At 44.2% G+C, this 26,207-nt stretch overlaps 1 protein-coding gene across 4 annotated transcripts in view; it reads left to right on the top strand.

The window, feature by feature from the left end:
* The window catches only part of LOC115090923 (polycystin-1-like), a 172,649-nt gene that overhangs the window by 45,313 nt on the left and 101,129 nt on the right, over positions 1 to 26,207 (top strand). For all 4 annotated transcript variants that reach the window (XM_029600605.1, XM_029600604.1, XM_029600606.1 and 1 more), the window contains exons 12-22: positions 2,365 to 3,123; positions 3,673 to 3,804; positions 4,628 to 4,803; positions 9,494 to 9,630; positions 10,031 to 13,692; positions 18,955 to 19,110; positions 19,875 to 20,012; positions 21,298 to 21,580; positions 23,842 to 24,064; positions 24,581 to 24,740; positions 24,842 to 24,976. In XM_029600605.1, coding sequence (XP_029456465.1) covers positions 2,365 to 3,123; positions 3,673 to 3,804; positions 4,628 to 4,803; positions 9,494 to 9,630; positions 10,031 to 13,692; positions 18,955 to 19,110; positions 19,875 to 20,012; positions 21,298 to 21,580; positions 23,842 to 24,064; positions 24,581 to 24,740; positions 24,842 to 24,976 — 5,961 coding nt within the window. The remainder of the gene's footprint in view (positions 1 to 2,364; positions 3,124 to 3,672; positions 3,805 to 4,627; positions 4,804 to 9,493; positions 9,631 to 10,030; positions 13,693 to 18,954; positions 19,111 to 19,874; positions 20,013 to 21,297; positions 21,581 to 23,841; positions 24,065 to 24,580; positions 24,741 to 24,841; positions 24,977 to 26,207) is intronic.

The following is a 26,207-nucleotide window of genomic DNA, read 5'->3' as shown; positions in this document are numbered from 1 at the left end:
GACAATTTTTAATTGTTGGATGTTATTCTGTTCCTCAGCTGTTTTGTAACATTTATTAGTATAGTTTTACAATTATTTCTGTGTGGGGATCTATAGCAGCTTGGCTTATTCTGTTTTCCGAATAGGAAGTGTATTAGTGTTTAGGGCCTGGTTTAATATTTGTAGTGTTGCCTTTTCATAGACAGGGTGTTACTGTTTGAGTACGTTCCATAATGCAGGTGTAACTTTGTGCGGATTAGTTTGTGTGCATTATTGCAGATCCTGGGACTATGTTAGGTGCTATATTTCTCTTTCCATTTCTCCAGGTTCACACTGCATGCAGAGTAGCTTTTTTGGTTTTCCATTCTAGTTTCTGTCTCCATATTTATAATTTGTTGTCTTTCTGTACTTGGTGTAATAGGTCAGTTCTATATGTATGACCAAGGTGAGGTATTTTACTAGCACATAGGCATTTGTATCAATATTATTTGTGTTTTCTCAATAGGACATGCATTAGTGGTAATTTATTGTCGCTTCATAAGAAGGGCTATTGTGCCTGGTAGTAAAGGGAGTTTGTTTTGCTTTTACTGAGATGTCACCAGAACCAGAATATCTTGTTTGTATGGCGCGTTGTACAGGGTAATGCCCTAGTTCTGCTCTACACCCATTGTTGGGGGACGAGGGGGTTCCTGTGGATGGAGAATGTATGTTTACATTTAGCCCCATGATGGTCACATGTTCAGTGTGTCATGCATGTGAGAACCAACTGTCAGGTGTGACCTGGCCGAAAAAAGGTTGAGAACCACTGCATTAGTAGATACAAAGCTTGTGCATTGTGTGACAAAATAAAAGCCTCATGTACTTTCCTAAAACACACAATACGGGAAAGCCTGGTGGAACAACCGTGCCTTAGCTTAATTTCCAGAAAATGAGATAGTATGGTTCTAGGCCAGGGGTGGGAAATTCCAGTCCTCAGGGGCTACAAACCAGTTGGGTTTTCAGGATATCCCTAATGAATATGCATGAAACAGATTTGCATGCAACTGAGGCAGAGTGCATGCAGATCCCTCTCATAAATATTCATTAGGGATATCCTGAAAACCCAACTGGTTTGCAGCCCTCGAGGATCAGAATTGCCCACCCCTGTTCTAGGCGAATGGAAAGTGGAAACTGTTGGGCCACAAAAATAAGTATGTTATGGCTTGTAAAAGCAGGAAAACATTAATAGGAGTGCCTAGGATTTGAAGGCCCCCAACTAGACTGGAGATGTGCGCGCTGCGGGAGATAACGCGGGCTGTGTCTCTCCAGCGTTTTAAAATTCACTCGGCGCGCACGAGCCCAACTTATTCGCGCAACCCCTAATTAATGCGTGTGTCGGGCTTTTAAAATTCGCCTTAAAGCTCGTAGATGTGTTTCACCGCAGTAAAGCTGGGTGCCTGTGTGTGTGTGTGTGTGTGTGTGTGTGTGAGACTAAGATATTTTTCTAAATATATGTGATGTGAAATAACCTAGTTTTGAGCTGCCTGCAACTACACTGCCAATAGAAAGGCTTTTTGCTGTGCCGTTGTTTGAGATGCTTGGCCAGACTCAGATCCAGGTCATAGCTGACTCCTCTGTCCCCACTCTGCAGCCTTGCAGGCATCTCTCCTTTCTCTCTTTCTCTCTTTCTCTCTTTTCATCCTTTTTTCTACTCCTTCCTGACTCTTTTCTCTTCTTGCCATTTCCTCTCTGCTCTTTTTTGGCTAATTCTTCCGTTTTTATAGACAGAAAATAAGAAACTAGTGGGGCATGTCCTTCCTGTATATAATTCTGCTTCAATATTAATGCCTCTCTTAACTGCACAGACGTCCGGCTTGCAAAGAAGACTTGCAAATTTGTAAACTATTCCATGACTTTTAATGACTGGGTTTCACATTTTTAATCCACTTTAATTGAATTTCTTGTATAATAGCTAAAATGATTGACTTAGTTGCGGACCTTTTCACCTGTTGTGCCTGTAATTTTAAATATTTTTAACAAAGCTGTCACTCTGCCAAAAAATAAACCCCCCCACCCAAACCCAAAAGCAAATTACTACTTCTCTTTTAGCTTTTCTCCAGGTGACAGACTGGAGGGGCAGGGGCTCTCCTATTAGTTCAGCTAGGGAAGCTGCTTCTTAGGTTTCAGAGTAGAGCCCCTGTTGTCCTGAAGAGCTGAGAGACTGCAAGCTCAAATCCCGACATTCCCACCTGTACTCTCCAATAATACCTCTTCCCATCCTCTTTCTTCTTCGACTCTGCCTCTTGCCTAACTCTTTCCTTTCCTTGTTCTAATCCTTCCTGCATTTCTTCTAGAATGTCAGATTTTGTAAAGAGACTTTTTTTTTTCTTCTTCTTGTGTTTTTAGGTCCTCTTATCTGGGGAACAGATTAGTGTCTACCCAGATGACATAATTGGAATACAGCACAGCGGTGATGCAGGGTCCCTGCTTCACTGCCTGCACAGCCATAACTCCCCTTGGCGTCAGAGCTACATCAGCTTGGTGAAAGTAGGCTGGTGGGAGAGAGAGATCACCGGGGTCACAAACCCCACTTGGGTGGACAATGCTCTCTGTGATCTCAGAGTGAGTTTTGCATATGACCAGCGAAGCTTCGCAGTCAGTCCTCTATTGGATGGCCAGTCAGAACCTGGCTCCTACACCTACACTGCTACAGTAAGAAACACAGTCGGTGAAGCACAGGTGAACTGTACGGTGGAATTGCAGACCAGGATCAGTGGACTACAGATTATACACCCAATGCCAATCAATGGCAAACTCCATGTCACGGCTCACCAGGAGACCCTGATAGTTAGCAAAATAATTTCTGGTGCCAATGCCACGGCAGTGTGGACAGAACCCGTAGATAGAACAGGAGTGCGGTTCCAGCCTTCATGCCCTAGCAGCATCCTGAAAGAGGTTCCTGCCTGCCGAAGGGACACTGCTGATACCTGGTTTTCCTCTGCTTGGGTTCTTATGAATGAGGTGAAGGCAGAACTGCTCTGCATTATGGCAGCCAACGACATCAGCTCCCAGAATTTGTCTGTGAAGATCCAGTCATACGATGCCATTGAGGGCCTCCAAGTAGTGCCACCAGGACCGCGCAGAATGCTAGTAGATGTGTCCCAGGTATCTAAGGAAATGCTTGGAAATGAAGGTCAGGGCTTTCAACAGCACTGCTCCCTAAAACCTCACTGGGATGTTGGGAGATGGAGTGTATACAAGTTGTATAGTATAATTTGATGCTTTGTCTTTATACAAAATGATTCCATTGTTTAGTTATCTTCCATTTAAATTCAAAATTACTCAAATATATACCATCACCTACACATTCATTCCCAATGTTGTGCATCCACACACATTCAGCAAAACAGCCACTTTAAAAAACACATTACATACTGTATTCTTACATTTATGAACCAGGCTGAAAATGAGTTCTAAAGCTAAGCTAAAGTTAAGGTAATCCTGAAACATTTCATTTTATTTCTCTACAGTTGATCATTTGTGCCCAATAAACAGTTTGACTTCCCGTGATCCTGGTGGGAGCTAATAGTTCTGTGGCCTCCTGGGTGATGTTGCTGATGGGCACCAATCCTGCCAGTGGCAGTTGGGTTGTGTTGTTGTTGGGTGTTGATACTGCTATGGACGTTTGTGGCAGCTCACCTCTCTGGTTTTCAGGTATTTTCTGCAGAACTCAGCCAGGGTACTTCGGTCATCTACACCTGGGTAATTGACAACATGGACATGTTTGCCTACACTGGACAAATCTACACTGTCAAGTTCAAGAAGCCTGGCTTATATGAGCTAAAGGTAAGATGCTGTAGGACACCATGATCGTTAAACCAAATTAAACAGAATTACTTCCAAATGAGGATGTTACAGAGTTGAACTAAGAAGTAATTTATCCCTAAGTTATTTTTAAATTATTTTTCTGTTTGCTCTTATTTTAGCAAAGTTGTATCTGCTTGTAAGACTTCTTTGTAGGCAAAGCTTTTCCTGCATGCAGTCAGAACATAGGGAGTGAAAGATGAGTAAGGATTCCATTCTCCCTGCTGATCAGACGAAGCATAAGAGATGCAATATTACCATCATACCTGGCCATGCCATCTTTGCACATACTTTATGTATGTGGCAGCCAGGGAGATCCGTGTACTACTCCCCATGACAGCACTGTCCCCATCCGTGCATGAAGTGTCATTGAGGGGTGGAGATGCACAGCTCTTTCCTGTCTTTGTTACCACATGTGGTTTAGGGACATGAGACTCCTTTGCTTTTAACTGACTCCTTGATGCTACTGGGATGAGTGCAAAAAATCCTACTGCCACATCTGGTGTTTTGGTTGTTTTCTAGAAGCACAGCATATCTGGCAGCGTGTTTAACTCTCCTCTTGCAAGCATTTGCTTCATCCAGGTGTTCTAATGTTCGAGTCACCTCTGTGGGAGTTCTGACGTAAAATGACTTAGGTAGACTCCTCAACCTATAGAAGCCATCCTATCTCCTATTAACTTTACGATACTTTTCTAACTCTGACTCCTCTCATTCCTGCCAATGAGTTCTGATTACAGGAAATATTGATAGTTACTGTATTTCAGTTCCAGGAATGTTTGAGGCACCTTTTATCCATTCTCTGCAGGTTAGGGCACAAAATCCTGTGAGTTCCAAGATGGCGAAGCTAGAGCTGACAGCTGATACCATGAATCCACTGGCTGACCCCAGATTTTTGGGACACTCTGGGCTGGTGCCAGTTCATACTCCACAAGTGCTAACATTTGGGGTGAAGGTGGACATCTCCATGGAGGTCACCATAAGGTGAGAGCTAAAAGAGAATCAGAAAAGTCAGAGGCGCCCTGATGGGTAATTGTTTCTAAAGGGATTGTCCAGCCAAGGGATCAGCCTAACAGTGACAAGTTGTTGCAATCGTTCTCTGAAGGAGAACATAGAAACATAACATAGAAACATAGAAATGACGGCAGAAGAAGACCAAACGGCCCATCCAGTCTGCCCAGCAAGCTTCACACATTTTTTTCTCTCATACATATCTGTTTCTCTTAGCTCTTGGTTCTATTTCCCTTCCACCCCCACCATTGAAATATCTAGCTTGATTAGTTAGGGGTAGTAGGGGTAGTAACCGCCGCAATAAGCAAGCTACACCCATGCTTATTTGTTTTACCCAGACTATGTTATACAGTCCTTATTGGTTGTTTTTCTTCTCCCCTGCTGTTGAAGCAGGGAGCTATGCTGGAAATGCGTGATGTATCAGTCTTCTCCCATGCCGTTGAAGCAGAGAGCCATGCTGGATATGCATCGAAAGTGAAGTATTAGACACATTTGGTTTGGGGTAGTAACCGCCGTAACAAGCCAGCTACTCCCCGCTTTGTGAGTGCGAACCCTTTTTTCTTCTCCCCTGCCGTTGAAGCAGAGAACTATGCTGTATATGCTTTGAAGGTGAAGCATCAGGCTTATTTGGTTTGGGGTAGTAACCGCCGTAACAAGCCAGCTACTCCCCTCTTTGTGAGTGTAAATCCATTTTTCCACATTTCCTCTTGCTGTTAAAGCTTAGAGCGATGTTGGAGTCACAGTAAGCATGTGTATGTTTATTGAATAAGGGTATTGTCTCCAGGCAGTAGCCGTCATTCTGGCTAGTCACCCACTCTTCATTGGCGGCCTCTTGACTTTATGGATCCACAGTGTTTATCCCACGCCCCTTTGAAGTCCTTCACAGTTCTGGTCTTCACCACATCCTCCGGAAGGGCATTCGTAGGGAGTCTCTCACAGGGGCGGATTCTAGGAAAATATTGGCCCGGGGGATTTTTTTTCAAAACAGGGCCACGGATAATATGTCTGACACCCTTGTGAGTTTTCTGTGCAGCACAATGTTTCAACAACTCCCATCAGCATGCCAAGCCAGCCCTTGAGAGGTCCATTATGTGACCTGGAACCAAAATATCTCTATCATAAATTTCACATTTTTTCCTAAATAGCTAAGAAGTAGACCAGGGATGAGCAAACTGATCTTCAGTCCCCCTTCCATCCATTCAACTGGTGGCCCCATACCCGTTTGGTTAAATCTTTCATGTGTATATATATCCTGGATTTGAGACCTGGTGTTGCCAACTAACTTGGGAGACATTAATATTGCTTGCTGCCAGCCCTTCCCCAGCCTGCAGCACCCCTTCCCTTTCCTTTTCCCACCCCTTCCCTGCACCCTGTCTCTCCAGGAGGCTCACTGGTTCCACAGCCACCTTAGAGCTCAGCCCAGCCTCCTCAAACAGAATTCTCACTGGCAATGCAAGGCATTTCCTACTGGCTCACCCCTTCCCTTTCTGTGACTGTAGTTTGCCTCCATTTCTCTGGTCCCCTCAACAGTGCATTCCCATTGACCGTGTGCTACAGAGTCTGCTGCTTTTACAGTTATGGTTCTCCAGGCTCTGCTCTAGTCACCTACTTTAGGGGAGGGAGGACCAGAAGTAATCCATGCTGCTGGCTTCTTCTGGGATTAAAAAAAAGAAAATCTGGCCCTGGCTGAGTCTGCTGCAGCTATGACTGGGAACATCCACTGACACAAAACCGCACAATTTGAGATGGAATCCTGCTTTTCCACACAAAGCCAGGGCAGTCAGGGCCGATGCATGAGTATAAGGCATCCTAGGTGAACCTTACAGTCTTGTATCCTCCCCACTCACAATTATAGATTGTTTAGCAGATTCTACATGAAAAAGATATACTGAGGTAAAAATATCATTTACAAGCAACATGTATATTATATTTACATGCACTGCAGTGGTGCCAACCAGAAAACCCTGCAAAAAAAAAAAAAAGACACTTGGAGCTCATATGGTGTGAGGCCTATTGTTATGCATGTTGGGTGAGGGCTTGGCCCTCAGAAAGCCTTGAGTAAACTGAATTGCAATTACAATATAGCAAACCTCCCACACCAAAATAGCACTAACTGCCAGCACTCAAACATTAATAACCCTATCTATGAAAAGGCAACACTGCAACTATTACACCAGACCCTAAAATACCAATACATATCCTATTTGGAAAACAGAAGAAAGGGATCTATAGCAATCTACACAGAAACTACATGCTAGCAGAATACCTCATATCGGTCACATGTGCAGAACACAGAAAGAGCCTCACCAAACAGAATAAAGAAACCATAAAGTATAAATACAAATGTACAGACCAGAACTGAACTGGAAACCGCAACAAGCCATACTCTGTATGCAATGCAAAGGTGGAAAAACAGAATAGCCACCATTCCTCAAACAACATCAAACAATAAAATGAATAAATCTAAATCAATCATAATAGTAAAATCAAATTAATAAAAAGAATATATATTTCAATACAACTGAATACAATATCCAATAAATAAAAATAAACATTAAAAATTTTTTTTCCAAACCAGAATAAAATATTTCAAAACAGCAGACACATCAAATCAATAAGGATAAAAAAATCCCCTGCTCTCCCCTGGGGACTTTTGATTCCAAACACCTTGAGATTGTTGGGAGTGTGCATAGACTCTTGTTGTTTTCATATAAACAGATTCTCTAACCCACATACTCACATGCTCACTGACACACAGTCACACATACTCTCACATGCTGACACACATAAGATCACTCACACACCTTCGCACATACACACTGACACACACAATCACACATACTTTTACGTGCTAACACACACAAATAAATCACATAAAGATTCCCACACGCTGACATACACACAATCACACATACACTCAGATGCTGGCACAAACACACCATCACACATATACTTTCAGATGCTGACACACATATAATCAGTCATACATATTCACACGCTGATACACTCACAGTCACACATACATGCTGACACACATGATCAGTCACACATACACTCACATGCTCACTGACACACATACACACTTAACACAGACTCTGACTGCTGACACAAATGCCCAGTCATTCACGCACTCTCTCTTCTCCCTCCTCCAGAGTTTAAAAGCTGCAGCAGCTGCTGTGAATAATCAAAAAAATGTTATACTCAATATTGATGGTTAAGGGGTCCAGGCAAAGCCCTGGGATAGCATTGTCTCTATGGGCTGCCTATTGCTATGGGAAATTCTGCCTCTTGCTGTGGGAATCGCAGGCTGCAAGCCTCAGTACTGTATTTAGTTTAGTGGGGGGGGGGGGGGGGGGGGGGGTTTGTGTTGCTGGGGCCAGCAGCAAGAGGGTGAGTCAGCAGAGGAGACATGAGGTGCAGTTCCCTATCCTCTCTCGGCTCTCTTGGATCATCTCCCCCATTTTCAGCCACCTCTCCTTCCTGGCTCTGCCTTCTGACCACCTCCCGCCGAGAGGCAGAACCACGGAGGAGAGGCGGCTGAAGATGGGGGAGAGGATCCAAGGGAGCCTCGAGAGGACAGGGAACTGCGTGAAAAAAGCTCAGACAGCGGAAGGGGCCTTAAGTGCTGCTCATCCCACGGTAATTGCGTGTCTTGCTGACAAGTTTCTCGCCGCCTACTGGAGGCCATGGCATCCATCTCCAATGCAGCAGAACAGGCCAAATATAAATATAGATAGCAGGAGGCCCCCTCCTGTGCGAGAAGCACTGGAGACCTGGTGTTGGTCTGTGAAGCCGCTGCGACCAACACCAACCACGTGATTGGGTAGACAGGCCCACGGCCCGAAGCCCTGATCGGCCAATCTGCCCCTGGTCTCTCAGCATCCCATCTCTATAGATTGGGTGAGGACATAGACCCCAGAAAAGGTTACCAAAAAAATCCCAAGCAGTGATGTAAGAGAGGACAAGGAATTATGTAAAGGAAATAATGGCACTTGTAAGTTTTGCTGCTCAGGAGGAAGAACATGCCATCTATTGAAGGTTTTCTGACATTTAGGAAGAGGGTAAAGGCATTACTCTTCCCCTAAGCTTTTAATTCAGATATTTAATGGCATTATACTGAAACTTGCTAAATTAAGCAGGTTTACTCTATGATGCACTGCTACTCTACTACTTTGAATTTTTGATCTGTTTCAGTTGTGTTGTCATAATTTGTTTTTATGTTTTGTGTTTATTTAATGGATTGTATGTTCTACTTGTAATCTTAGAATACATTTTTTTAAATTCAGCAGAATAGAAAAATTTGGAAAAACAAAAGTGCTATAGTACAAAAAAACCCCTTTTGATTTTTCCCAAATCTTGACTTCTGGATATCCTGGATGACTACCTGGTGAAAGCGCATATGTTGAAGCCTTGAAGATACCTACATAAAATGCTTTCAGTAAACCATGTCCCCTGATTGATCGCTTTAGAATTTTGGATATTGCTGGGTTATTCTAGATAGCTCAGATGATGGCTCTCCCTGTAAACCTTGTACTCTCTTGTCTCTACTTGCACAACAGTTAACACTCTGTGTGCTCTTAATGCTTTACTCATTAGCTCCCTGCATGCACCTGGATAGCTTTTTTTTTTTTTTCCCTAAGATGAAATTGTATATGTTATACAGGTGGGATTTTGGTGATGGAAGTGCCCTAGTGGAGAGTCCACTCTCGCCTCCATATAACCAGGAACTTGTGCAGCCACTTCCAGGCCTCAAACAAGCCAATGTGCTGAGAAGAGTTACCCACACCTACACTCAGCCAGGTAAGAAAAGCACCTGCTGGAAGGGACTGAAAGGCAAGGTCAGGAAAAGAGACAAAGATAAAAGGAAGAGGTGGAGGGGAGGAAATAGGTAAGAAAAGAAAGACAGAAGGAAGAACAAGAGGTGCAAGGAGTATGTAGAAAGAGCAAGGGCGAACTGGTTAGAAAATTAGACATATAGATAGGGGGGGGGGAGGGGAGAGAGGTGATTAAAATATGCAGCAGATAAGAGATTGAGAAAAGGGATAAAGGGTCTTTGTTTTGTATATATAGCATGTGCAGAGACAATTAAAGAAAAAGTATGCAAGTTAATTCCAGCAAAGATATGTTCATCCATCACATTTAAAAGGATTTTGGAATCCAGTTCACTTAAAGAATGTTTTTCTCTTATGTGATCCAACAGGAGACTACATAGTGACAGCTGAAGCTTTCAACCAGTATGACAGAGTCTATCAGGTGGCTCGAGTCCGTGCTGTCAGCCTATTAACGTCGCTGGCTCTTCTAGCAACTCCAAGTACTGCCTTTGTGCATCAAAAGATCCTGTTTGAGGCCCAGCCTCATCCTTCCCCTCACGGCATTACCTACTCGTGGAACTTTAATGATGGGTCCCCTGTTGAGGGGGGAACAAACCCAGAGGTGCACTACAGCTTTGGAAAGATTGGAGTGTACAATGTCACAGTTAGCGCTAGTAACAGCCTCAGTGAGGTTACCTCGTCCCTGCCTGTGGTGGTTGGAGAAGGAATTGCAGGTCTCCAGCTGTTGTCCAGTGGACTCTGTGAGCTTGGTTCAGCTACAGTTGTCAGTACCACATTAAAGTCTGGGACAAATGTACTTTGGACATTTGACATGGGTGATGGGTCGGTGTACCACAACCTGTCAGTGGGGTCTGTCTCTCATGTCTTTGCCAAGGAAGGTAATTATACAGTTACAGTAAAGGCAAGAAACATCCTCACGTCTGTCTGCAGTTCCACAACTGTGGAAGTATACCAGTTTCAAATTACCGCACTTCTCTCTCCTGGCTTCCTCCTCAGCAGAGAAGTAGCCCTTTTTCAGGCATTTGTAACTGGGCCACTAACAGGAGTTCGCTTCTTTTGGAACTTTGGTGATAGTGACTCGCCCTCAATCTTGGAGGGTGACTCCAGAATTCATCACAGCTATTCCAAAGCAGGAAATTATGTCCTAAACCTGACTGTTTTCAGTGCGGCCAGTAAAGATTCCCATCAATCAGCAATTAGTGTGGAAGATCGGATCCTCTCAGTGAAACTGGAAGCTTCAGTACAGGCTGCGGCTCTGGGTGAACCTGTTCGATTTACTTCTGAGGTCATCCCCACACCAGATCCTCAGCACCAGTATCGATATTACTGGGATTTTGGCATCAATGAACCTCCTGTGCATTCAACTTCTCCTGAAATTACATTCATCTATGTAGAGGAGGGGGCATATCAAGTCGCTGTTCAAGCCCAGAACAATGTAGACAAGCAGAACGCCTCCATGCAGATTATCATCCAGAGAGCAGTTGGTGCCATCACCATCCACCATAATGGTGAAACCGGACAGGTCCTGGCGAGCAACATCTCCTACCTGTTTATAGCCAAAGTCAGTTCTGTGGCCACTGCAAGCTTCACGTGGAACTTTGGAGATTCCTCACCCTTCCAAGAAGGTCAGAGGGTCTCCCATACCTATGGAACCACAGGAGAGTTCACCATATCTGTGTCTGGAGAGAATCTGGTTAGTTGTAGAATGGCTGCTGTTAATGTAACAGTACTTGCTGTGGTGAAATTGCTGTCACTGAGCACTGACCGACTGGTGGAAGAGGTTGGACAGGAGGTCACCTTTGAGACTTTTCTAGCTGCAGGAGACCGGGTCCATTACCGCTGGGCAATTTGTGAGTTTTGTGATTTTAAGGAGGGAACCTCGACTTTCAAGCATGCCTTCTTCACCACCGGTGTTGCCATGGTTGTTGTCATTGCTGAAAACACAGTCAGCATACAGAAGGCAAACGTCAGCATTGAGATCCAAGAGAAGGTACAAGGGGTCCAAATTCACAGTCGGAACACAGTTAGGGGAAGGTATGCTGCTACCGCAGAGCCTTTTGGGCTAACAGCAGATGTAGTGCATGGCTCAAATGTGACCTTTCAGTGGGTCATTTCCCAGGGTTTGAGCCAACTGCTCTCTGCAGGGGGTCCCTCAATTACTTTTTGTTTTAATACAAGTGGAGAACTCGTGGTGATGGTAAGAGCTGGGAACTTGCTGGGGGAGATAATGGAGAGCATTGCCCTGCAAGTGATGGAAAGAGTCAGTGGGGTCAAAGTGCAGTCTGCCACAGACAGTGTAGCTGTTGGAAAGGCGGTCAACCTGACCGCATCTGTCACCTCTGGCACGGATCTGCAATATGCTTGGTATACAGAGGGAGAGCCACAAGCCTTGCTCAGTAACTCTTCCTCTCTGTCCTATGTCTATTGGTATCCAGGCTCCAAGGTAATATTTGTCATGGTCTCCAATTTCTTGGGATCAAGTAATGGATCCACTGAACTAAAAGTCCAGGAGCCAGTGTCTAGGGTGAGTTTTACTATTGCTGAGGCTTCATTCCCTTTCTTCTTGAAGTCTAATACCACAGCACAGTTTCAGGGCTCAGTGGAGAAAGGGACAGATGTTCTTTGGGAGTGGTGTTTCCAGAGTGAGAAAGAGACACTGCTCTTCCACCAGCAGAAGGTCTCCTGTGCTTTCCAGGAGGCTGGGGTTTACAGAATAGTTCTGAGAGCCTGGAACAACGTCAGCTGGGATAAATCTGTACAGATTATCACCATCCAAGAGGCTGTGGTAGGACTCAGGGTAGACGTGAACCATAGAAACATCTGTACCAATGACATAGTCAACTTTCGGTTCCAAATCCAGGGGGGGACCAATGTGACTTTTCGTCTAAATTTCACCACTTTGGGGTTGGTTCTGGACATTCCTGGGCATAGCTATAACTTTTCTTTCCCTGTTGCCGGTCAGCATCTGGTGCTGGTATCTGCCTATAATAATATCAGCCTTCAAGTGGCATCTCTCATGGTGCAGGTACTGGAGAAGGTGAGAGGCCTACATCTCATGAACTGTTGTTCACCCATCCTGGAGTTCAAAGAGAAAATGGAGTTCTCTGCTGCAGTACTGACTGGAGGTCAGGTGAGCTTCTCATGGACCTTTTATATCCCTGGACATCTGGACCACAGTGAAATGGGACAGAGGATTTGGTACACTCCACCTGCAGAGGGAAACCTCACCATAAGGGTACTTGCCAGGAACCTCTTTTGTTCGGCATCTCTCATGAAAACTGTCATGTTGCAGGTCCCTGTATCAATGGCCACCCTTTCCAGCAATGGGACAAATGCCTTCATCAACCAGACAGTTGTGTTTCACACTGTGATCCAGTATGGCAGTGATCTGCATTTCCAGTGGAAATTTGGTGATTCCAGGGAAATGTTCAAAAACAGAGACATGACTGCAGCTCATAAATACAGGCAGCCTGGTGATTTTATAGCAGAGCTGAAAGTCTACAACAATGTCAGTTTTGTACTGATGCAGGTAACTGTCACGGTGAGAGAGCTACAGTGTGATTCTCCAGATATAGATCTGGTAGGGGCACCTTCAGTGATTCCAAAGTCTCAGACCAGCTACTTCGAGGCCAGTGTAGATCTGCAGGGGTGCAAAGCCTACCGAGCACGTTACCTCTGGGAGGTCTTCTGGGGCACCAGCTGCCAACACCTCAGAGACTCTCATCGAGTCCCTCTGGACAGTGCAGACATAGAAAACCCACTGTTAGTGCTTCCGAAGCTCTCCTTGGACATTGGCACATACTGCCTGCGCTTCACGGCATCTTTCCATGACACTCCGCTCCTCCATACAGCTTCCTTACGCATCACTGTGGTACAAAGCAAACTAGTTCCAGTGATCAGAGGTGGGTCTCAGAGAACTTGGTCTGCAGAACAGGATTTGGTTCTGGATGGGAGCAGGTCGTATGATCCAGATGTGGGAATGATGGAAGGAAATTTATCCCTGGAGTACCGCTGGGCCTGGAAACTAAAGGTAAGAAGTGAAATAAGAACATAAGATATGCCATACTGGGTCAGACCAAGGGTCCATCAAGCTCAGAATCCTGTTTCCAACAGTGGCCAATCCAAGTCACAAGTACCTGACAAGTATCCAAACATTAGATAGATCATAAGCTACTATTGCTTATTAATTACCATAATAGCAGTTTATGGATTTTTCCTCTAGGAACTTATCAAAACCTTTTTTAAACCCAGTTATACTAACTGCTGTAACTACATTCTTTGGCAATGAATTCCAGAGGTTAACTATGCACTGAGTGAAAAAGGATTTTCTTCGATTTGTTTTAAATGAGCTACTTGCTAACTTCATGGAGTGCCCCCTGCTCCTTCTGTTATCTGAGAGAGTAAATAACCGATTTACATTAACTTGTTCAAGTCTTTTCATGATTTTGTAGACCTATCATATTCCCCCCTCAGTCGTCTCTTCTCCAAACTGAACAGCCCTAAATTCTTTAGCCTTTCCTCATATGGCGGCCATTTCATGCCCCTTATTTTGGTTGCCCTTCTCTGCACTTTCTCCAGTGCAGCTATTTCCTTTTTGAGATGTGGTGAACAGAATTGCACACCATATTCAAGGTGTAGTCTCACCATGGAGTGATAGAGGCATTATGACACCCTCCATTTTATTTGCCAATCCCTTCCTAATAATTCCTAACATTCTGTTCGCTTTTTTGATCGCCACAGCATTCTGAGCCAATGATTTCAATGTATTATCCACTATGATGCATAGATCTTTTTCCTGGGTGGTCACTCCTAAGAAAGAACCTAACATTGTGTAACTACAGCAAGGGTTATTTTTCCCTATATGCATCACTTTGCATTTGTCCACGTTAAATTTCATCTGCCATTTGAAAGCCCAATCTTCCAGTCTCGCAAGGTCCTCCTGCAATTCATCACAATCTGCTTGAAATTTAACTACTCTGAATAATTTTGTGTCATCCGCAAATTTGATTACCTCACTCATTGTACCCCTTTCCAGATTGTTTATAAATATATTAAAAAGCACTGGTCCAAATACAGATCCCTGAGGCACTCTGCTGTTTACCTTTTTCCACTGTGAAAACTGACCATTTAATCCTACTCTGTTTCCTATCTTTTAACCAGCTTGCAGATCACAAAAGGACATTGCCTCCAATGTAGTTTTGTTAGAAGCCTCTCATGTGGGACTTTGTCAAACACCTTCTGAAAATCCAAATACACCACATCTACCGGTTCACCTTTGTCTACGTTTATTCACCCCTTCAAAAAATGTAGAAGATTTGTGAGGCAAGACTTCCCTTGGGTAAATCCATGTTGGCTGTGTCCCATCAAACCATGTCTATCTAAATGTTTTGAGATTTTATTCTTTATAACATTTTCCACAATTTTTCCCGGCACTGAAGTCAGGCTCGCTGGTCTATAGTTTCTTGGATCACCTCTGGGTCCCTTTTTAAATATAGGGGTTACATTGAACATCTTCCAGTCTTCAGGTACATCGGATGATTTTAATGATAGGTTACAAATTAATTGAAGTAGGTCTGAGATTTCATTTTTTAGTTATTTCAGAACCTTGGGGTGTATATCATCCGATCCAGGTGATTTGCTACTCTTCAGGTTGTCAGTCAGACCTACCACATCTTCCAGGTTTACCGTGATTTGGTTCATTTGATCTTAATCATCACCCATGAAAACCTTCTCTGGAATGGGTATCTCTCCAACATCCTCTTTAGTAAACACTGAAGCAAAGAAATCATTTAATCTTTCCATAATGGCCTTATCTTCTCTAAGTGCCCCTTTAACCCCTCGATCATCCAATGATCCAACCAACTCCCTCGCAGGCTTTCTGCTTCAGATATATTTAAAAATGTTTTTATTGTGGGTTTTTGCCTCTATGGCCAACTTCTTTTCAAATTCTGTAAGACATTGATAAGACAAATTCTGTCTTATCAATGTCTTACATCTAACTTACCAATGCTTAAACTTTATCCTATTTTCTTCTGATGTATCCTTCTTCCAATTTTTGAATGAAGATCTTTTGGCTAAAATAGCCTCTTTCACCTCACCTTTTAACCATGCCGGTAATCATTTTGCCTTCCTTCCACCTTTCTCAATGCGGGGGAATACATCTGGCTGTGCTTCTAGGATGGTATTTTTTAACAATATCCACGCCTGTTACATGCTATTTACCTTTGTAGCTGCACCTTCCAGTTTTTTTCTAACCATTTTTCTCATTTTATCAAAGTTTCCCTTTTGAAAGTTTAATGCTAGAGCTGTGGATTTAATTACTGTCCCCCTTCCAGGCATTAATTCAAATTTGATCATCATATGATCACTATTGCCAAGCGGCCCCACAACTGTTACCCCTCTCACCAAATCCTGCGCTCCACTGAGCATTAGATCTAAAATTGCTTCCTCTCTTGTCGGTTCCTGAACCAATTGCTACATAAAACTGTCATTTATTACATCCAGGAATTTTATTTCTCTAGCATGCCCTGATGTTTCACTTACCCAGTCAATATTGGGGTAATTTAAATCTCCCATTATTACTGCACTACCAGTTGGGCTAGCTTCCCTAACTTCTCTTAGCATTTCACTGTTCAACTCAAGATCTTGGCCAGGTGGGCAGCATTATACTCCTATCACTATAGTCTTCCTCGACACACAAGGGATTTCTATTTTCTACCCATAAAGATTTGATTGTATCTCATGCAGGATCTTTATCCTGTTGGACTCTATGCCATCCCAGACATAAAACGCCACCCCATCACCAAGATGTTTCTCTCTGTCATTGCAATATAATTTGTACCCCGGTATAGCACTGTCCCATTGGTTATTCTCTTTCCACCATGTCTCTGAGATGCCAATTATGTCTGTCATCATTCACTGCTACACACTCTAATTCTCCCATCTTACTTCTTAGTCTTCTGGAATTAGCATACAAACATTTCAAAGTGTGTTTTTTGTTTGTATTTACATTCTGCTTTTCAAGTTGACAGGGATAAAGTGGAATCTTTTAGCTCAGGTGAGTTTTTAATTACAGGTACTTGGACTACTTTTCTTATTGTTGGAACCTCACTGTCGGGATGCCCTAAATCTAATGCATCATTAGTATCTTTCGAAGATACCTCCCTCCCAACCATGCGCTGCAGTGTCTGCTGGCTTTCCCCTTTGATTTAGTTTAAAAGCTGCTCTATCTCCTTTTTAAAGGTTAGCGCCAACAGCCTGGTTCCATCCTGGTTAAGGTGGAGCCATCCATTTGGAAAAGACTCCCCCTTTCTCCAAAAGGTTCCCCAGTTCCTTACAAAACTGAATCCCTCTTTCTTGCACCATCGTTTCATCCACGCATTGAGACTCCGGAGCTCTGCCTGCCTCTGGGGACTTGCACATGGAACAGGGAGCATTTCAGAAAATGCTACCCTTGGAGGTTCTGGATTTCAGCTTTCTACCTAAGAGTCTGAATTTGTCTTCCAGAACCTCCCTCCCACATTTTCCTATGTCATTGGTGCTCACATACCATGACAGCTGGCTCCTCCCCAGCACTGTCTAAAATCCTATCTAGGTGATGCATGAGGTCCGCCACCTTCACACCAGGTAGGCACGTTACCAAGCGATCCTCATGCCCACCAGCCACCCAGCTGTCTACATTCCTAATAATCAAATCACCAACTATGATAGCCGACCTAACCCTTTCCTCCTGGGTAGTAGCCCTGGGAAACACATTCTTGGTGTGAGAGGACAATGCACCACCTAGAGAGCAGGTCCTTGCTACAGGATCATTTGCTGCTGCACCAGGTTGATGCTCTCCGATCATGAGACCTTCCTCCTCCAAGGCAGTACCCAGGGCTGCCAGACTGGGGTTAGGACTTGGCTACTATGTCCCTGAAGGTCTTATCTATATACCTCTCTGTCTGCCTCAGCTCCTCCTTCTGTTTGTTGCCTGCCTTTATGACTACCTATTTAAAACAAAATACACAAACACTCTAAATAATATATCCCAGTCATTTACTTCTTCCCAGTTCTTTTTAAGTTTTAAAAATTTCTCCAAGCAGTACTAATTGATTCTTTCCAGCCATCAGCAAGGTGATCCTCTCCTCTCTGTGCTCCCATGCAACGGAGTTGCTGACACTTGTATAGGCAGGACATTGTCATTCCAAAGATAGGATTCCACTACATGGGTCTACCATGCATGTGTCAGATAGAGAGAATGGTTGCTGCGGAAATTAGAGATGGGAGTTTCCATATTGAAAACTGGCTTACAGGGGATTCAGAATTGCCCTCCCTGTTTATTGGTCAGTCCATAAATTTTACCTTTAATAAAAGCACACAACCTATGTATGCTACAGACTTCAACATACAAATCCTATTGGCTAACCCATAGACTTGAATATTCCCCAAGCTTTTAAGCTCAGTAGATTTTCAAAGCGCCAATGGATTTTGACAATGCAGCACAATTTTCAAAGGGATTTAGGTGAGCGGCAAAATTAGAATGACCTGCTCGAAAAGAGCATCCCCTTACAGCAACTAAAAGTCTGTGCGGGCATTCGTAAAGCAGGTACTCATAGCTGGGTTAAAAGGAAGTGTTCCCGAGTGCGGCAAGAGCTCAGAGGAGGGGAAGCGGCCTGTGTAGGTTTTGTTTTCAAAGCTACATGTGGCGTCTTGCCTCCTTCCCACTGCTTGCAGAAGCAAACCCCGATGCTAAGGTCCTGGATGTTTTTCAGAATTAGCTACAAGATCCTGGGGGTGGGGAAAGAAAGAAGGGGCTAAAGTGCCCACGAAACCCCCCCCCCCCCAAGAATGCGTAAGGCTTAAAGTGCAAACATCCATTATTACCTGCATTCTGAGGTGCAAAAGGAAGTGCAAAACTGCTCGTAATGGAACCCCCCACCCAATAAACAAGTAAATAAACGGAAAGAGCAAGCCCGTTACTCAAAAGAAGAGGGGCCCGACACGGTCCGTGTTTCAGCATGGCAATACCTGCGTCGGGAGAGTCTTCATAGATAACCCTGTTGGTATTTCTAGCAGGGAAGCCGCTTCTCAAAAACGCATACTTTGATGGTCTTTTCATAACTATTTGAGACGGCATACCCGGAGGACAGAGACGGTGAAAGAAACCAGCCCTTGCAGGGCTGAGGTCGCGGGTGCTTAGTGCTGTGGTCTACGCCTATGAGGAAGACTTTTTGGCTCACTAACGGATTTCTGTGGGTGCGATCCTGATTGGAGAGAGTTTAATCTCGGCTTGTTTTTCTCTTTCTCTAAGAGTGTTCCCTCTGCCTCCTGCTCCTCTCCGCTTCCTCCTCTGAAGAGCGGTGCAAACACCACCATCCCCAGCACCGTGCTGTGTGGCGGTGCGGCCTACCTGTTCACCCTCACTGTTAGCAAGGCCGGGAAGGAGCCTGCCTCTGCGACCCAGACGGTAAGTTCAAGCTTTAGCCTTTCGCCTTACTCTGTGCTGGGCAGTGTACAAAGATGTGTCCCCAGGCCGCAGGCCCCCCTAGCTTGAATCTTCCTGTTTCGTTCTTTCATTTTTTTTCCAGGCTTTGGAGCTCGGTGACCTGGAGTTATTTTACAATCATTGTGGGGGAGTGGGATCGGCTAATTTAAGCTCCTTCTCAAAACTTTCATTGGCAATGAGGGGGAGGGGGATGGAGGGGGTCCTTTAATTCTTGCAAAGAAGTAGGTGTTAGATAAGATGTTGCAAAGAGAGAAAATCCCAGGGAATGCAGGCTGGCTAATTGTACATGGAGAGCAGCAGGATGGCCACATTTTAAAAAAGTTATATTGTGGAGCAGCTCGAATCGTAGAGAGACACGAGTGTTTTATTTTAATCGGTTTTTAAAATAGATTTTGCAGGACAGAGCTGTGGAGTGTTCATTTTTAAGCACTAATGTGATGCTGCTCCAGCAGTGCAGCAAGAGCTGGAAACACTGAAGTAGGAATAAAAATGTCAGGGACGCAAAACAATGGATGCATTTATGCAAACTATATAAAAATATGAATTATGCTCGCCTTTACTTTTGCCATTAGAAAATCTAGAAAACTCTGTTATTGGCAGAGACCTTAATGTGTGTCTTCCTTCTCGGTCATCCAAGTTTCCCCTTACACTGGACAATAAGAGAAAGTACATGCAAAAGGGATCGTCCACATAGTTCCTAATGATGATTGTGTTTCTCTCTCCAGGTTTGGATTAGGTCTGGCCAGATCCTACCAGTGACACTGGAGTGTCGCTCCTGCAGTGCTTTATCCAGTTATCAAGTGAGCAGGAGCATCCATGTTACACTCTCTGGGCAGTGCGAGACCTGTGACAACTCAACTCAGGTCAGGTTCTTCTCTTAACTAATACTAGGAGAGCAGTTGGGGATAAATGAAATCATTATTTAATCTTCCAGTTCCTTTGTAGAGGCCTCTGGTGCATGTGTCTGACCTTCAGTCCTCACTGTTTGTTTGTTTTTTTGGGGTTTTTTTTTATGAGTGGCCCTCCTGATTGGGTACAGAGCTTGTGCAAAGGTATTAGATGCCTTCGGCAACCATCAGTCTTGCACATCCCCCTTATCCCTGAGACTTACCCACTGGTGGCAGTTCTTCAATGTCATCTAAAATCAATACCCTCTGTGCAAAAGGAGCTCTCTAGCCCCTGCGAGATATAACCCTCTTGAGTTACAGCTGTCTCAATTGGCTCTCGAGGAAATGATGTAGTCTGTAGAGGCCTTCGTGACTGAGTTCTGTGGTCTGCATATATCTGTTCACAGCATTTCAGAATACAGAACCAACATCCGTTCGCAGCTCACGTAAGCTCCTGTTGCTCTTGATTGACTCTCATGTATCACACTTTCCAGGTAAAGACGGGAAGTCATAGAGAAAGAGGAGCTTGCGTGTGTTTACAAGGATGCGCCATTACTCAGTTCTAGCTTCTGTGGCAGGAGTTACTGCTGCTCATGCAGAAAGGAGAGAAGCAAAGTTTTAGCAAGACAGTGGGAACACATTGCTGCACGTGTTGAGATAAACTGGTTATGGGTTACTGAAGTTCAGTCATTGTGGTGTATGACTGCCATACCACTATTTATTTATTCACTTTTATATACCGACATTCGTGTTAACTTCATGTCGGTTCACAATACAAATCCAATACAAACAAAGTCATTGATAAAATACAATATATAGTAATTCAAGCAAATTTTAACTAAAGTGTAAATTAAGTAAAAAAATTCTTAAAAACATCAATTCATCTAAAAATAGAGTGAAAAGAACAATACATAAAATTCCATAACACATAAGATAAACGTTAGAAACAGGAGCAGACTATGGAACTCGGGCAGATAAAAGAAAACCAAATGCAAAGAAAAGAAAAGAAAAAATAAAATAAAAGATTGTTCAGGGGATCATCCCGGCTTGTTCATATAACCATGTCTTTAGATTTTTTTTAAATGAATATGAGTTTGCCTCTAGCCTGATGTCTAATGGTAATGAATTCCATACTTTGGGACCTGCCAGTGATAATGCCCTCTCTCGGACAGTATTTAAGTGATGGTATAGATAAGAGTACTTTGCCTGAGGACCTATACTTTTATAACACCTATCAATGTTTCACTATTGGCTCTTTCAGTACAAGTGGACAGTTAAAAGTTCAGATGGGCAACCATTGACCTTGGACAATGCAACCACATCAACTGGGGATTTGAACCGAGACCTGGTGGTCCGCCAAGGGGTCCTGAGAGACGGCGTAAATTATACTTTTACTGTGACTGCCTTCCAGAGCAGTGGAGAGCTATGGGGAAGATCCAGCATCACACTGACCCCAAACAACCCCCCCAATGGAGGAGTCTGCACACTGCAGCCGGAACACAGCATCTACCTGCTGGAAACCTTTGTGTCCTACCAATGCACAGGTCAGAACCTCCAGGGCCACCCAGTAACCGAACGTGAAGCAAAGTGAGATGGAAGGAGAGGGAGTGCCAAAGCAAACTGGAGCACGGGGGAAAAACCGCAGTGAGGTGGCGCCCGCTGTGGTGCCAGAGATGAAGTGAGCACAAGCTAGGTGGCGAGATAGATAAACTACAAATAGATGGCTGGTTATTTTCGAATGGCAATATTTGGATACATCTTTCATTAGTTAAAAGGAATAAGAGTTGAAATGCAGCTGCCCTGCTAAGTTGTCTAGTGCTAGGACCCCCTGAAAAAATGCTGGACCAGCCACCACTGGTATGATTTCACAGACTAATAAAGAGAATTATAAATAGGGCGACCATATATCTCCATGTCACGGGGGACTAGATGAGCCATTTTTACCTCAATGCCCTGGAATCGGGGCTATAGCCTCATGCAGGACTACATGTGGAACTGCATCCACCTGCATGCAATGGGATAAACTAGAGATGTGCATTCGTTTTTGCCGAATTGGAAAATTTCAACGAAATTGTCCAATTCGGCATGTTTCAGGGAGCTCGAAAAAGATCGGGATTTTCCCGTTTTTTTGCAAAAATTCGTTTTTCCGATTAGTGTGCACTAACGGGATTCAGTGCGCGCTAACTCCCGTTAGTGCGCACTAACAAAAAGTAACAAAATCTAACGGTTTTTGTTAGTGCGCACTAACGGGGAGTTAGCACGCACTAATGGGAGTTAGCGTGCACTAACGGGGAGTTAGTGCGCACTAACTAAAAATCGATTTTTCGCGAAAAAAAAAGACCCGAACCGAAAAAAAACGATATTTTCCATGGCGGCCAAAAAACAAAGAACGACATGAACACAAAAAACAATGCACATCTCTAGATAAAACCAGGAGTGGCTCAACCTGACCACCTGGACATGGAGCTATGTGGTGACTCTAATTAGAAAGTACCGGGAGGAGAAGGGGAAGTTTGGCTTGCATGCCCTCTTGCCCCTAATCATGGTACAATGTTGGCACTATTTTCAAAATGGAAAAATACATTTATTATAAAGCATCCATAAATGTACAATTGGTGGGTGCTTTATACTAAGATAATGCATGCCTTTGTGACAGGGTCTCTTATTGGGTAAGCAGGGTCTTGTGTTTTCACCCATAAATTCCAGGATTTTTCCAAAAGTGATAATCTGTTTAAACTGAATTTCATCTTAATTTTAGACTGATTAAAGAGCTGTTCCAGTGCTGCAGATCAGCCCTGGATTAACCATTAAGAAAAATAAGCACCGGGGGAAGAGGGACACCACAGAGTGTTGAAAACTTGCATTTTTTCTGTTGCCTCTAGATATAAGTGAATAATTTGCTTATATTGCTTACTGCTATTTAGTGTTAAAGAACTTTTTTTTTTAAAGTTTATATTGAATATAGTTGTGGGGTCTGTCCTAGAAGAAAACTTGAGGGGTCCATATTCAGTAAGCCGGTTAGTGGACAAGTTATCCAGCTAAAGTTAGCCGGATAACTTGTCCCATATATTATTCAGCGTGATAAACGTCCCGCTGAATATAACCAACCTAAAGTTATCCGGCTATGTGTAGCCAGATAACAAAAACCTAACTGGCTATGTTCGAATAGAGCCGGATAAGTGTTTGTTATCTAGATTTGTGTGGCTGGATAACACGCTACTAGTAGTTCTGTCGTTAGCCTATAAAACAAAGGTAAACCTTAGAGAGTGGTTAATCCCCCCATAAGCTGCTGCTAAAGACTTGGCCAGGCCATAGTATCCTACCCCATCCCTGCCCCCCCCCCCCCAAATCTTTTTAAATCTTAAGAAAGTGCCTGGCATTATATGCCGAGCCCCAGTCCCTGATCCCCAATTCCCAGTCCTGATAGTTAAATACCCATTCAGCTGCCTCCCCACCCACCCACAGCAAAGATTCATGGCACCTGCTCCCCCCCTCCCCCCCCCCCCCCCCCCCCCCGACCATTCCCCATCCTAGCCAAAACCTTATTTATCTGAGCCGGGAGCGAGGGACCCTTTGCCCCGCTCCAGCACTTCCAGCTGTGTTCTGACATTTGGACAGTGACTGAATATGGATTCCCAAGTCTCTCTGTAAAGTGCTAGATACATCTGGTGTGCGCCATACGCATCATGAGGACAATAGTAAAAGTTTTCTCATCAACCTTAATGAATTTTTTTTGTTATGGGATTGGGCCCACCTCTCTCTGTCTCCCTCTCTCTTGGGATACTTTCTCTGTCTTTCTCCTCAGGCTGGGTTGATGAAGATGGCAATGCAGGTCAACTCCTTTATACTTTAGTGGCTGAGACTTGTTCTCAGGATGGCCAGCCCTGCCAACCCTTCTGCCTCTATCGTGGGACAAAGTCCTCTTTCAGCACCTTCCTGCCTGTGGGCGCTAGGGGAAATCAGTCCATGGTCAACATCCTTGTGGAGCTAGAGGATTTACAAGGAGCAAAAACCATGGCCCTGAACCGGCAAGTGCATTTTTTTTATGTTTGGAATTGGGCAGTGACGTGCGGGTTACGGTCTGAATCACAAAAGCTTCGTGTCCTTTCCCTTTTTTGGGTCTCGTTCTTCATTCATGTCTTATTTTATGCTCATCAGACAGGCTCCTTTCCACTCCTCTTCTTCTGGGTTTTGGTTTCCCTGCCCCAGGTCATCATTAATGACTTTGGGGCAGGGAAACCCGGCAATTTTCAAAAAAAGAAAAAGGTATGGGGTTGGGAGTTGGTGGTGGCTTCCACCTTTCAGTCCAGCTGCAATGGGTAAAAGAAGCAAGTTCAAGACGGATCTAGGCTGGCAATCTGGCCGTAATTTCCCTTCCCATTCTATTTCAGTTTGGTTGTTGTTCCTCAATCTACATTTTGTGTATCCAATTTCCCTAGATTCATTGGACTCTAATGTCATTCTTTTTGCTCCTGTGTTGAGATTCCATATTATGTTCCAATCTAATCCCCATTCTCTCTTCATTGGCTTTCTCTCTTTTGCAGGACCCTGACTGTTTCCATGCCAGAGCTCCCCCCAGGATTTCAGAGCGTTACCGGTTGGCTGAAGAACAAGAGTCAGTCCGAGCTTTGGAGCCTGGTCCAGCAAGGAAACCCCCTGGGGGTGATCCCCTACTCTGTAGCTCTGCTCAGCGCACTCAATCAGGTGCAGTCTCTGATCAGTTTGACTTCCTGTGTCTTGGGCTTTATTTCAAGGGAAGGGACTATGAGGGTTACACCATGCTTTGATCTTCTTACATGTCCTAGGATTCAGGAGACAGTGGGAAGGACCTGGAGGATCGTATGTCCATCCGCAGTAACATCACTGCGGCACTTACCTCTCTCAAGATCGCCAGTGTGAAGGATGTGACTCAGCTGAGCGCTGCTCTGGCACAGTGTGTGGTAGGAAATGACTTTTCCTTTGCTTTCTTCTTCTTTTAAGAGAGTGAGCCTCCTGGGGTAATATTAGCATGAAAGCTTTGTTTTTCATTAGCACCTTTCATAACAATAGCTCCAAACTCTTTGCAACCAAATGGCATGAAAATAAAAAGTTTAAGCTAAAATCCCTAAATATAACACAGCAACCTCTTGGCTGGACTGTCTGGCAGAGGCAGAAATTGAAGTCTCTAGGAACAGAGCAGAGTAATAGGCCGATACAGTACTGTGCGCTCCGGTGGAACGCATTGTTAACCCGCATTTGGACGCGCGTTTTCGACGTGCTAGCTTTACCCCTTATTCACTAAGGGGTAATAGCGCGTCAAAAACGTGTGTCCAACCCCCCCCCCCCCCCCCGAAACTAATATCACCCGCAACATGCAAATGCATGTTGATGGCCCTATTAGTTATTCCCACGCAATTCAGTAAGTAAAATGTGCAGCCAAGCCACACATTTTACTTTCAGAAATTAGCGCCTACCCAAAGGTAGGCGTTAATTTCTGCCAGCACCAGGAAAGTGTACAGAAAAGCAGTAAAAACTGCTTTTCTGTGCACCCTCCGACTTAATATCATGGCGATATTAAGTCAGAGGTCCCAAAAATAAAAAATAATTAAAAATAAAAAAAAATGTTTAAAAATTTTAAATCAGCCCGCGGGTTGAAAACCGGATGCTTAATTTTGCGCCGGCGTCCGGTTTCCGAACCTGCGGCTGTCAGCGGGTTTGAGAACCAACACCGGCAAAATTGAGCGTCGGCTGTCAAACTCGCTAACAGCCGCCGCTCCTGTCCAAAAAGAGGCGCTAGGGACGCGCTAGTGTCCCTAGCGCTTCTTTTTACCGCGGGCCCTCATTTGAATACTAAATTGCGTGCACAGGAGAGTGGCCTGTGCGCGCGCCGAGACTTTTACTGTATCGGACTGTAAGTATGCACTTTATGCACTCACCACCACAGTCCAAGTGATGCAATCGCATTTTTCCTGAACTAGAAATTTCAGAAACCGAACTTAAAATCCTCATCTCCTATTGAGCTAAAGAAGCAACTCTGTAATTTGAGCTAGCAGGAGACTCCCAGTCTAACTTAGCCTGGTTGCTTATTTTCTCCAGTTTTTATTACTCCCACACCAGGCAAGAGCCTTTTTCTATATAGTTTGTCAAATTGCCATTAGCTCTTCCAAAAAGAACAGTATTGTTGGGCTCACA

This window comes from Rhinatrema bivittatum, chromosome 4 (assembly GCF_901001135.1).
Source record: "Rhinatrema bivittatum chromosome 4, aRhiBiv1.1, whole genome shotgun sequence".
Classification (NCBI taxonomy): Eukaryota; Metazoa; Chordata; class Amphibia; order Gymnophiona; family Rhinatrematidae; genus Rhinatrema; species Rhinatrema bivittatum.
This window is presented reverse-complemented; position numbering and strand designations above follow the sequence as displayed.